The sequence below is a fragment of the Aptenodytes patagonicus genome, chromosome 7 (genome assembly GCF_965638725.1).
Source record: "Aptenodytes patagonicus chromosome 7, bAptPat1.pri.cur, whole genome shotgun sequence".
Taxonomy (NCBI): domain Eukaryota; kingdom Metazoa; phylum Chordata; class Aves; order Sphenisciformes; family Spheniscidae; genus Aptenodytes; species Aptenodytes patagonicus.
Window position 1 is genome coordinate 1,129,336 of NC_134955.1, and position 10,910 is coordinate 1,140,245.

A 10,910-nucleotide genomic window follows, 5' to 3' on the forward strand; every position below is an offset into this window, starting at 1 on the left:
GAAAAAGCTCCAGTTTCTTAGTGTTTCTCAGTCCCACATGTAGAGTTTTTTGAATTGAATCAGTAATCTCTGCTTTTTAGAGCAACAGCTCCAATTCAGCTTGCTTACCCCTTAGGAAGGCGCTTAACTCTTAGGCTAGCTCAGCTAACTCACCCGAAAAGCTCACTGCAGTGACGACAGCCTGCATCGTAACACAAGGCTCACTTTTTCATAGAGGCATCAAAGCCTTCTCATTGCCACAGCACCTTTCTTGCAAGCAAATGCGATGGCAGCTTGCAGAGTGCAAATTCATCTGCCCATAGAAGTACCTGTTTCCTCCCGGCAGTGGTTGGTAGCTCAGGGATTTTTGTGAAAGTTATTCCAGCTGTTCCAGACAACAGGAAAGCAGCAGTGACTCTCAGGCAGAAAACCTCTTTTTCTTTACACCAAAGGAACAGCTTGCCGCTAGACACTCTTCTAGTTGGCAAAATTTACCATCAGTTTCAACACAGCAACTCTGTAGCTAAAACTGATATCCAAATTGATTTCAGACTGGTCAATCAACTCTTGCATAGAGAGATCAATTTAAAAAGCCTCAAGTCAAGGACAAAAATACATCTGGATAAAGTTGGAGATACCTCCGTTTCCAAAGCTTTACCAAGCCAATTCCTGCAGGAGGCAACAACATAGAATCTTGACAGCAGTTCTAGCTCTCCATTCCTATCTCATCAAGTCCAATACCTACAGCAGAAGCATACTGCACAGATTACTAACAAGTAAAGCCCTATATAGAGTCTAGAAGTAGAAATAACGGAAACATTACTGATTTTCCACACCGGTTCCCCTCCAGATAAGTTGGTTGCAAATGGCGTAGGAGCCTGAAGCTAAACTGGCATTTAGTCAGAAATTTTTGTATTTTAAGTGCGTAATATGTTTACGTGCGTAATAAGTTTGTGCTTTTTAAGTTACGTGGAAAGCTTTTTAAGTCAATTAGAGGCACAGAGCAGGAGCAGGGTACAGCATTGCTGTGAAGTTCAAAACACTGCCTGCTGCCTTCCCTTGGAATGGTTGTACAGCAACAGCTCGTCCAGTTCACAGGCTCACAGACTCAGCAGCTACTGGCCGGCAAAGCATTGGGAATTCCGCAGCCGTTTCCTGATCACAGCAGCTTAGTGCAGTGACACAACAGCTGACCAGATACGAGGCTCTCCCACAACTGCCTCCGAACACACGCGGAATAGCCAGAAGTCAAGCTTCACCTCCTTAGCTTTATGCTGCAGCTCGGGTATGACTGTTTCTTACACCATTCCCCTCTCCACACACTTCAGCACCTCCAGGACTCGCAGCCGGCCATCGGTAACACACTCACCTGCGCATAACCCTTTCCAGAGCGGCCCACTGAGATTAGTTTTGACTTCTCTGAAGGAGATCCCCAATGCCCAGAAGCAGCCACTGATTTTGTTATCAAGACTACACCACAAGACTGCTTTTCACCTACACTTGTGAATTAAGTCAAGATCTGGAGCAAAAATACCACCACCTTCCTTGTCAGAAATACAGCCCAGTCCCAGGAACCTGGGATTACGATGGTATGCATTACATCAGTTGAGACCACGAGAGAACATGCATTGGGAAAAGGTAGCTTTTAGAAGATGAAAATGTGAGCCAGCTGCTGCACTGTATTACATGCTCCAGTAACTTTTTTCCCAGCTATTTCCCTTCCTTCTGATACCTCTGCACATGAGTTATAACGATGCACTCTCCTTGAACAAATTGAGATCACTGGGACAAGAGCAGCGTGTGTAGGCAGAGGGCAAGTATTGCATGTCAATAAATAGGCGTAAGCCCAAAGGCATCTACGTGCAAGGAAGGAACCAAGAAGGTTCAAGAAAACATCCTCTGATCTAGATACACCTTTGACTGGACATCAGTAATAATTCTTCACTTATTACTCCTCCTTTTAGGGAGCGCTTCCATTTGACAGAGCTTGCAGTTCAAATCCTTCTGTAAGGATCTAAGCAAAGGCAGCGTTACACAGAGGGTCACCCGTTGTCACGTGAGAGTTGGACGAGGCAGTATTAGCAGAAATTTTCTCACAAGAAGTCTGATTCTTCCCTCACGAGACTCTTCTCGGTCAGAAAGGAAAAGCAGAACATGACCTGGTCTACTCCTCCATCCTCTTAAGCCATTACTGTGATTAGGAACTGGAAAATCAAAGCTACCGTGGTATTTACCTTCCCTTGACACCTGACAACGACGCGTTCTGGCACCGCGTTTCAGAACTAAGTTGCACCTGAAGCACAAATGTACGGTGACTTCTGTTCCCTGTGCCACAATTTTTTTAAGGCTCTTAGAGGACAAAAATCTGGAACTCGGACCCTAAATGACAGAGAGACTCAAAGCTTGGAGGAAAGTTGGCATTACAGAATTATTAGCATGTTTAATCAGTAACAAACTGAAGTAAAAAAATAGAAGCACAGATGCCACTATTCCAACCATATTCTTACAGCCATCATGCTTTTACAGGAGCATCCCACAGTTTGAAGTTTTGAGGCTCTTGTTAACTTCCTTATATCACTAAAGCAAAAGGCCTAAGACCCAACATTTCACTCGTGTTTGATTATCTTCTTCGTCCAAACTGACTTTCAGACAACTCCCTTTCACAGAGATCTGCACACACGGGAAATCTGACACAGGTCTGTTTGCAAGGAACATGCAGGACAGCATTTGTGTAAAGGGAATAACCCTTACCAGCAATTCCAAGGAAATAACATTACAAATCACGAGGCTACAGCGATTTCTATCTAGGAAGCAACACAAAAGCCTGTGCCTTATCTCGCCTGATACAATTACACTGAGTGAACTGATTTTTTTTTTTTTTTTTTTTTTTTTTTGAGGAGCAATGAAGGGAAAGACTGAATTGGAGCTGAAGTAATACGAGAGATAACAAGACAGTCTGCCTTTTGAACCTCAGGTTTACCCGAGACTGGTGACCGCAGCATTTTAGGGCACTAAAAAATTATGTTCAGATGCAGATGACTGTCAGTACAAAGATGGCAACATAACACAAAAATTCACAGCCCAAGATGACAATCCAGCTGTTATCTACTGCAGCCAACCTACTTACCAAGAAATCCCTAGTACCCTCAATTTTAAAAAGTTAGCTTACACCTAGAAACCAGTCCAGACAAACCATTTTTGTTACCAGATTTATTTGCCAAGTGCACTTAGTCACCGATTTCTCAGTCAGCCAGCCATGAAGAGAGTAACAAGCACAGAGACTGGCTCATCGCAGGCTGGAAACTAGTATCTCAAGGGGAACATATTTTCCTCTGGAGGACTATGATTCCTGGCTAGGGAAAGGATGTAGAAGAGATTTTAGCTGAAGAATCTAGGTCCAAAAGGGCTTTGGGAACCAAGGCTCTTCAAATCACAAGAGCTCCCTGGCTGTTAGGCCAGCAGTCCGCAATCCTTCTGCATCTTTACAAGGCAAAGTTCCCCCCCGTTGCATGCTTAGTACAACAGTAGCGAAGTAACAGGATGCTCCAAAGCCTGTTGTAACAGGGACAGAAATAGAAGAGTTTCACTTACATCTCAATTTGCCAGCAGAGGAGAAGATGCAAAAACACAGTCTGGGAACTCATCAAGCCTGCACTTTCATACAGGAATGAAGACAGCCACAACCATCTTAGTACTAGCTCATCAACTATTTTTAGCACCAGAAAGGGAGGCAACCATCAGCAAGGGGTCTGTTCCCTTTGATAAATCTAAACACTGTCACTGTTCCAGCGATCCTTTGCCACCAAAACCACAAAACCAGGTGAAAAGCTTTAAGTTGTTCCTGCTCCTGAATACAAGGCATCTCTCCGCAGTTACATGACACGTTGGAAGAGGGCCATGCAGCCCATTTAATTCAATTCACTTCCTCTTCCATCTGCTCTACGCAGCCATGCTCTATTAGTCTTCTGAGAGCAACTGTATTTAAAGTGAAAAATGCCAGGAGTCCACGTACATCCAGCACACATTGGATTTACTGTTCAAAGCCACTGTTGATTCGCCAGTTCTGAGCTGCAGGCCAGGACCAGAGAATCCCAGCATCTGTGTAATTCCAGCCAGCTTTTATTTATCTTCAAAGGTTTTAAAAGTTAAACACAAGGTCCCTCCCAGAGACGCTTCCCAACTGGTTCTACATTTAGTACCAGAGTCAAGAAACAGACTAAACTCAACTGGCGCCAAGCAACGAGCCCGTTTTGTTTCTCTTTTACTCATTTCTCCCTTAGAGAGCTGCAGAAAGCCTTTCCCCCTACAACCAGAGGTGTATACCAAGGAGAGCGAACAGCATCACTATCGCCAGGACCCAGAGCTACTGCACGCGTCTGGCAGCCCCACGAACAGGTATCAACACGCTGCAGGCAGAACTGCCGAGGGAACAAAATCACCCACTGCCACAGAACGGACACACACGGGGCTAAACCCAGCCAACCGTCCGGCCAAAGCTACGATCCAGTGCTGCTGCCAGGATACCATCGGTCCTGCCACCACAGTGGGTAAATAGGAAGAGTTTAGAAGCAGCTCAGGAGGTAACAGCGTGGCAGGGCGGCCGCCTGCTACAGCGGCAGCTTTGGGCTTTCAGCTCCTTCACCAGCTCTTCTACCTGCCCCGCAGAAAGGTGGCAATGATCACATGCACGCTTTTGGCTCAAATGACTGAGCGTGGTCTTTTTTCCTTCCCACCAGCTAGCCCTCTTTTTTAGCGCATTAACAACATACAGACTCTCCAGAAAATGGAAAAGGAGGGTGGAAGATCACACCCAAACCACTCCCTCCTTTTGCCTAACTTCTTCCTGGAAGCCCTCTGCTCCTGGTTTCTACCTTTAACAGTTGCTGTAAAGGAAATGCCCAGCTGACACAGGCTTAACCCAACACCACCAGAGCATACTGATTTAGGTGTGAAACAGCTATTTTCCCTCCCAACTTTAAAAAAGTCAAGTGCTGTATTTTACAATACCTTTGTGATATGCACAACCGAAATACGTACACCACATCAGAGCACATTTTTATCCCTCAGCAGAGGAAATCTGAACTCCAGGGATCATTTCACAGGGACGCAGAATAGCCTGGCAGCCTCGCTGTTAAGGCATTCAACCGAAACCATCAATCTGAAAAGCAGCTGCTCAGAATGACACAGGTCTTACGGTTTCCTAGCTGACAGCCCGCATCCCACAGTGATGGAAGGCCAGCCTTTTTGCGCTGCTCGTCAATGAACAGGGCCGCGCGGAGCATTTCTGAAGGCTACAGGGCAGGAAAACATCAAGCTGGGAGGAGAGCCCGCCCAGGTCACATCACCAGCTGGCTGGCACAGACCTACCTCCTGATGGTACCGGCTCCAGGGTGCCGCCGAGGTGCCACGACGGTCTGTAAGCTCAGCCATCCCATGCAGGCAAGAGCACGGGTGAACAAGCCACCAAGCACCTCGCAGCAGGCTGCGTCACACACCGCCGCAGCTGCCCGTCGGCGCCCACCGCGAGCGCTCCACCTGCTTCTGTCAGGAAAGATCAAACCTTCTTCCATCACCAGTGCTTAGTTGCCATGATTAGCAGGAGCTAGGCACGTACGGAGGTTTCTCCAGCCTCACCTAAGGAGACCAATGACAAATGAATCAACATTATATGCCACAGTTACCCACTGCAGCGGGCAAACCGTTTTTGCTACCCAGAGTCCTTCCAGTTCGACATTCCGCCCAAATCCTCCTCCCACCACCAAAGAGAACATACCGTATTACAGAGACTTTCATATTGGGAAAATATTTTAATATAGTAAACAAGTCAATTTACCTTTCACATGTTTTTAAATAAGTTTATGCTCATTGTCAAACAAAACTGTTTTTACTTAAACAATGGATTACAGCCTCTAAATTCATATTGTTCCCAGCTGAATCTGTAAATAGTGAGGAATTGTGGACACCGATATCCTTTTATAGGTAACAGACGGGCATAAATAGCGCAGGAATTCAATGCAGGTTCAAAGGGAGAAGCTAGCCCTGGTGAGGAAAAAAACGAAGCCACAAAATTCCCTTTTGAGGAAAAACGGGGGGAAAAAAGGTACCACAGTTCCACCAAGTAAAAATACTTCCTTCCCCCGCCGACCGCCGGGCCGGGTCAGTCTCCAGCCCGAGCTCTTCGGGGCTCCTCCGCGTCGGGGGCCGCGGTGCTGCCTCCCCAGCGCCAAGCGCGGCCGGCGCGCAGGGGCGAGCGAGCGAGCGATCCCGCCTAGGGCAGCCGCGCCGCCGGCCTCCATCCCCCTCCTCCCGGCCGCGGCAGAGCCCCCGGGGCGGCGCCGGCCTCCCGGGCTGAAGCGCGGCCGCTCCCCGCAGTCCGCCGGGCCCGTCTTCCCACCCGGCCGGGGGGTGACCGCTGCCGGCGGCCTCAGGGGCTCCCGCGCAGCCGGCGCGGCGCGGCGGCGCCCGCCTCGGCCCCGGGCGGCAGCGGCGACGCGTCCGGGCGGTCCGTCTCGGCGAGGCCGGGGTCGGGGCCCGTCCGCGGCGGCGCCGGCGGAGCCTCCTGCGTGGGTCCGGCGGGCTGCGAGGCGGGTGGCTGGCTGGCCGCGGGGCTCGGCGGCGCGGCGCGGGGCTGCGAGGAGTTGGCGGCGGCGGGGCCGGGGCTGGGGCTGGAGCCGCCGCCGCCGCGCACCGGCTGCCAGATGAGGCTGTAGTAGACGGCGAGGACGATGGCGGCCAGCGAGACGGAGAGGACGTAGGCCAGCACGGTGGCCAGGCGCACCCACTTCTTGTTGGTCTTGGCCGCCATGCGCGCCTTCTTGTCCCCGGTGTAAGTGGCGGGCTTGCCCCGCTCCGCCCCCGCCTCCTTCTCCTTCATGGGGGCCCGGCCCTTGGCCCGCTGCTCCACCGACCCCTCCGTGGTGGAGCCCGGCTCCGCGCCGCCGCCGCCGCCCGCTCGCTCGCCTCAGGACATGCCGCCGACCGCTCGCGCCGCCGCCTCGTGCCGCTGCCCGCGGCCCGCGCTGCTCCGGCGGCTACCGCCGGCCGCGGGCGGGGGCGAGGGGCGGGGCTTAGAGGGGCAACGCCGCCCGGCGGGGGTGGCGAGGGTTGTGTTTAAAGGGGCGACGTCCCCCGCGCCGGCAGCGGGGTGTGGCCGCTGCGCGTGCGCGGCAGGTGGGCGCTCCTGAGGGGGCGCCTGTGAGGAGCTGCTGCCGCCTGGCCGTAGGTCCGGCGGGACGCCGGCCCCGTTACCCCGGCGGGCGGGCCAGTCTGCCCGCCCGCCCGCCCGCCGGAGCCCCTCTGAGCCCTTCTGCCTCTGAGCGGGGGGCGGCGTCTTGGGGCTCGGCCCGCTGCTGCGGGTAGCCCCCGGGGCCTGCAGGGCGGGCGGCGTCCCGCCGAGTCGGCCCGAAATTAAGGCTCGCCCTCAGGGCTCCGTGAGCGCGGGGAGCGCTGCGAGGAGGGGTGAGTGCGAGGGAGGCTCCCGGCGGAGGCCTGGCGCGGGAGGGGGAGGTCGGAAGCCTCCCCTCCGCTTTCTCTTCTCGATGAGTTACTCCTCGGTGCCTCCCTGCCGGCGGGTACGCGGTGCTGCCCGCAGCTTCGGTGGAGCTGGAGGGACGCCCCGGCTAAGCGGCGGCTTTTGGAGAGGGGCTGTTCTTGTTCCCTTTGGGTGGGGCTGATCCCGGCCCTGCAGAGGTAATCTAAAGCCGTGCTGTTGCTATTAGGATTTGGTTGACCCCGATGTTAGTCGTATGCGATTTGATTCTCCCCATGTGTTAGTCCCCTACAAAAGCATTACGTTGCCTTACTCAGAAGACAGCTGAAACGCTGCTCTAGAGTATGGATTAGCCTTTTTTTTTTTCTCTTTACGGTGCAAAATGTTTACTTTTGAGAATTATTTTGTTGCTCCTTTTACAATAATTTTCTTCCTTCCTTAAATCTTAGGCCGGTCAGGTGCGTTGCAGCAGAAAGCCTCTTGTTTACAAGGAGCTGCAGTTCTGAAAGAGGCTAACGGCAGCTGGAGAGATGGATGTCACCCAGGAAGGCATCAGAGGAAGTGAGTGACTGAGTCTTGAGTTAACAGTGGCATTTTATTTTTACTCTCAATAGCAGGAAAAATGTGGAGGGTTGGGAGAGAAAAGGGAAAACCTCTGAGTTTTTGCAGGAAGGAGTGTGGAGCTTGCAGCTCTGAGGAAGACTACTGGGGCAGAAAATATGTTGGGGAATAAAATGGAGCAACTTCAAAATAACTGTAGTTCTTGGCAAAAGGTGGATTGTGTTGACTAAAAGCTCTACCTGATTGTTCTTACAAGGGCGAAGGAATTTTGGGGACTAAACTCTTCTTGGAAGAGAGCAGCTATGCAGACATGGGGTGCTCTGTATGCAGACCCTGCTTTTGCCTGGATGGAAGGGCTAAAGGGTGTGATGTTGTGCTGCTTTTGGAGATCCTCTGCCTTTTGGCCTCAGCAAAAATCTCATCTATAGTAATAAAAATCATGGCTGTGCAGTGTAGATGCAGGAGTGAGTGGATCCTGCTGTGGCTGCCTTGCTGGCACTGGCAAGGGTAGCGGTGATTTCACTGCCTGTTCAGGGCAGAGGGGGCTTGTTGCCCAAGGCAGGGGGATTGGACTATGTGATCTTTAAAGGTCCCTTCCAACCCGAGTGAGTCTGTGGCTGATTCTGAACTACAGCTAATGATGTGCTCTGTCCTCCTGAAATACTGATTTTCATGAAATGTTGCTGTAACCTGGTATGTCTAGGAAACATTTGTTAGTAGGTGTTACCACTTTTCTCTGGGCCTCCTTATCTCTCTTGCCCTGATTTATTACACCTGACTGCATTCTTCTCATTGAAGTTAAATTTCATACACCTGGATAGCATGAGCTGATGGCATCCTACTGACAGAGTTTTCCTGAGTTGTAGAAATGCACCTTCTGTATTAGTTCTGTAGATTCTATACACAAATTCCCATGGGCTGTATATGTTTAAGTTGCGGTACGTGTGGATTTATAGCAATTCCTACAAAATGGATTTTCTACTAATTTTTCAGGCTGTTTTCTCTTGGTGATGTGTTTACTCCAACCCCTTCTCCCCTTGCTTCTCGCATTTCATTCACCAGCTGTCTGCTGCTCCATCTTTTCTTTGCACTTAAAAGAAAAATTCTGTAACTTGATTGTGACTTCAGCACACCTTTCCTCCGTTTCACCTGTGTCACTGAGCTGTTTATTTTGAGGTCAAAGACTTTAGAGTTTCTGTGCTACAGAGTATTTTAAGATTGAGTTTGGACTTTCTTTGTCTAGCATAACTTCTTAGATCTTCAGCTTGTTTTTGAATCCGTCCTCTCAGCTGCTGGTCTGTACTCGCATCCTTGCTGGCCTTTGTCTTCCTGCTGTTGAATGCTGCAAAGATGGGCAGAGGCAGAGCCTCACTGGGCTGCTGTCTGTGTCCACTCAGTTCTTCCTCAAATGATCTGTGCAGAAATCGGTTCATTCCAAACCCTTATGCTGTCCGTGATCTCTGTTGTCGCCGCTGATACAATTTATCATTGCTTCTGGTGAAAGGACGATGGATTACTACCTGCCATGAGTCCTTTCCCTATGCTCTTCCTCAATTCCAGTTCTGGAATTTTGGGGAGAGGACTGACATATACAGGCGGTTCCTCTGGGGCTGAGTGAGGTCTTGACAGTTTTTGCCTGATGCTTGTCTAGTCCGTGTTGTCTTCCCTCATTTTAAGCCCATCCTTGGAGATGCTACATCCTCCTTCACTGCTTAACTCAACCCTGTTGTAGTGTCCAGAAGGTGGTAGACAAAAATGAGAGCCCCGGTGTTGCTAGGTATTCAAATGTATATTATGTTGAGTTTGATAAAGGGTATTTAAGAGTCAGCAGGTTGATGCAGGAAATAGGCACAGAAGGTAACAGTGATGTGGTAGGTATCAGTGTAATAAAAAGCAGTTATAGCTGCATATCTTGGTACTATGTCCCCAAAATTAGTTTCCCCTCTCCTGGGAAGGAAGCCAATCCTTCTTAATCTCTGTGCAAATGATTGCTGCTCTTTCACTGGTGCTGCTTTTTTTTGCCCTCTGCTCACCAAAACTCTGTTTATAAATCCAACAGTTAATAGCACTCCTTTTCCATCAGTGGAAGTCTTGGCAGACTGGATTGGCTAAGAACATCACAGAAGCAGTCCCAGCAAAGGCAGTGAGTGTGGTGTGGTTGAGATCCCGCTACACCTTGTATCATTTGAATGTAGGTTCTAGGAGCAACCAAAGCTGTTCCAGCTAGAAAATGTGGCAATAGATAATTCAACATGAGTTACCCTCCTTCCTGCCTTCCCGGCTCTCTTGCTCCCCTTCACTCCTCAGGACTGCAGCTCTGTAGTTGTCTTAAAACCGAACTGTGTCATTCTAGAGACATTCTGCCTTCAGCGTAGCATCTTCGTCTCCACATTGCACTTATTCATTGGTTATTCAGGCTGTGGTGTGCCTCCTGGCTGCAGTGTGGACTTACCCTTCATAGAAGACAACAGTTCTACCACATTATTAAAGAAATTCAGTGGTCTTAAGGCTCTCTCCTCTATGCCAAACCCTCTGCTGTCTCAGCTTTGAATAAGACAAGACTGGCCTTCATTAAATACTAAGTCTTGTTGGCTTTTGCCAAAGTCAGGTGTGAGCTTTTCTTTTAACTGTGAACAAATAAATGGGTGTGAGTTTCTCTCCAGGTCCTTTTGTTCAAGTGCGGGCAGCTGCCAGAAGGCGTGTGACTTCTGTTCCTAAGCTTAGTTCCTTGCTAACAACCACCCATAAAGGCAAATGGGGGCCAGGAAGCCAGAGCTGCAATAATGATATTTTCTTTTTGTCCTCTGAGTTTTAGCAGAAATACCAAGCTGTGCGTTGAGCAGGCTCCTGTGGTGTAGAAAGAGCTCTGGGGTGCAGAGCT

General features: G+C 50.2%; 1 protein-coding gene across 1 annotated transcript; it reads right to left on the reverse strand.

Annotated features, from left to right (window-relative positions):
• Positions 1-6,403: 6,403 nt before the first annotated feature.
• On the reverse strand, positions 6,404-6,979 carry INAFM2 (InaF motif containing 2). The gene has a single exon (XM_076343470.1). It carries the CDS (start codon positions 6,851-6,853, stop codon positions 6,404-6,406), a length of 450 nt encoding a protein of 149 aa, XP_076199585.1. The 5' UTR covers positions 6,854-6,979.
• Positions 6,980-10,910: the final 3,931 nt, after the last annotated feature.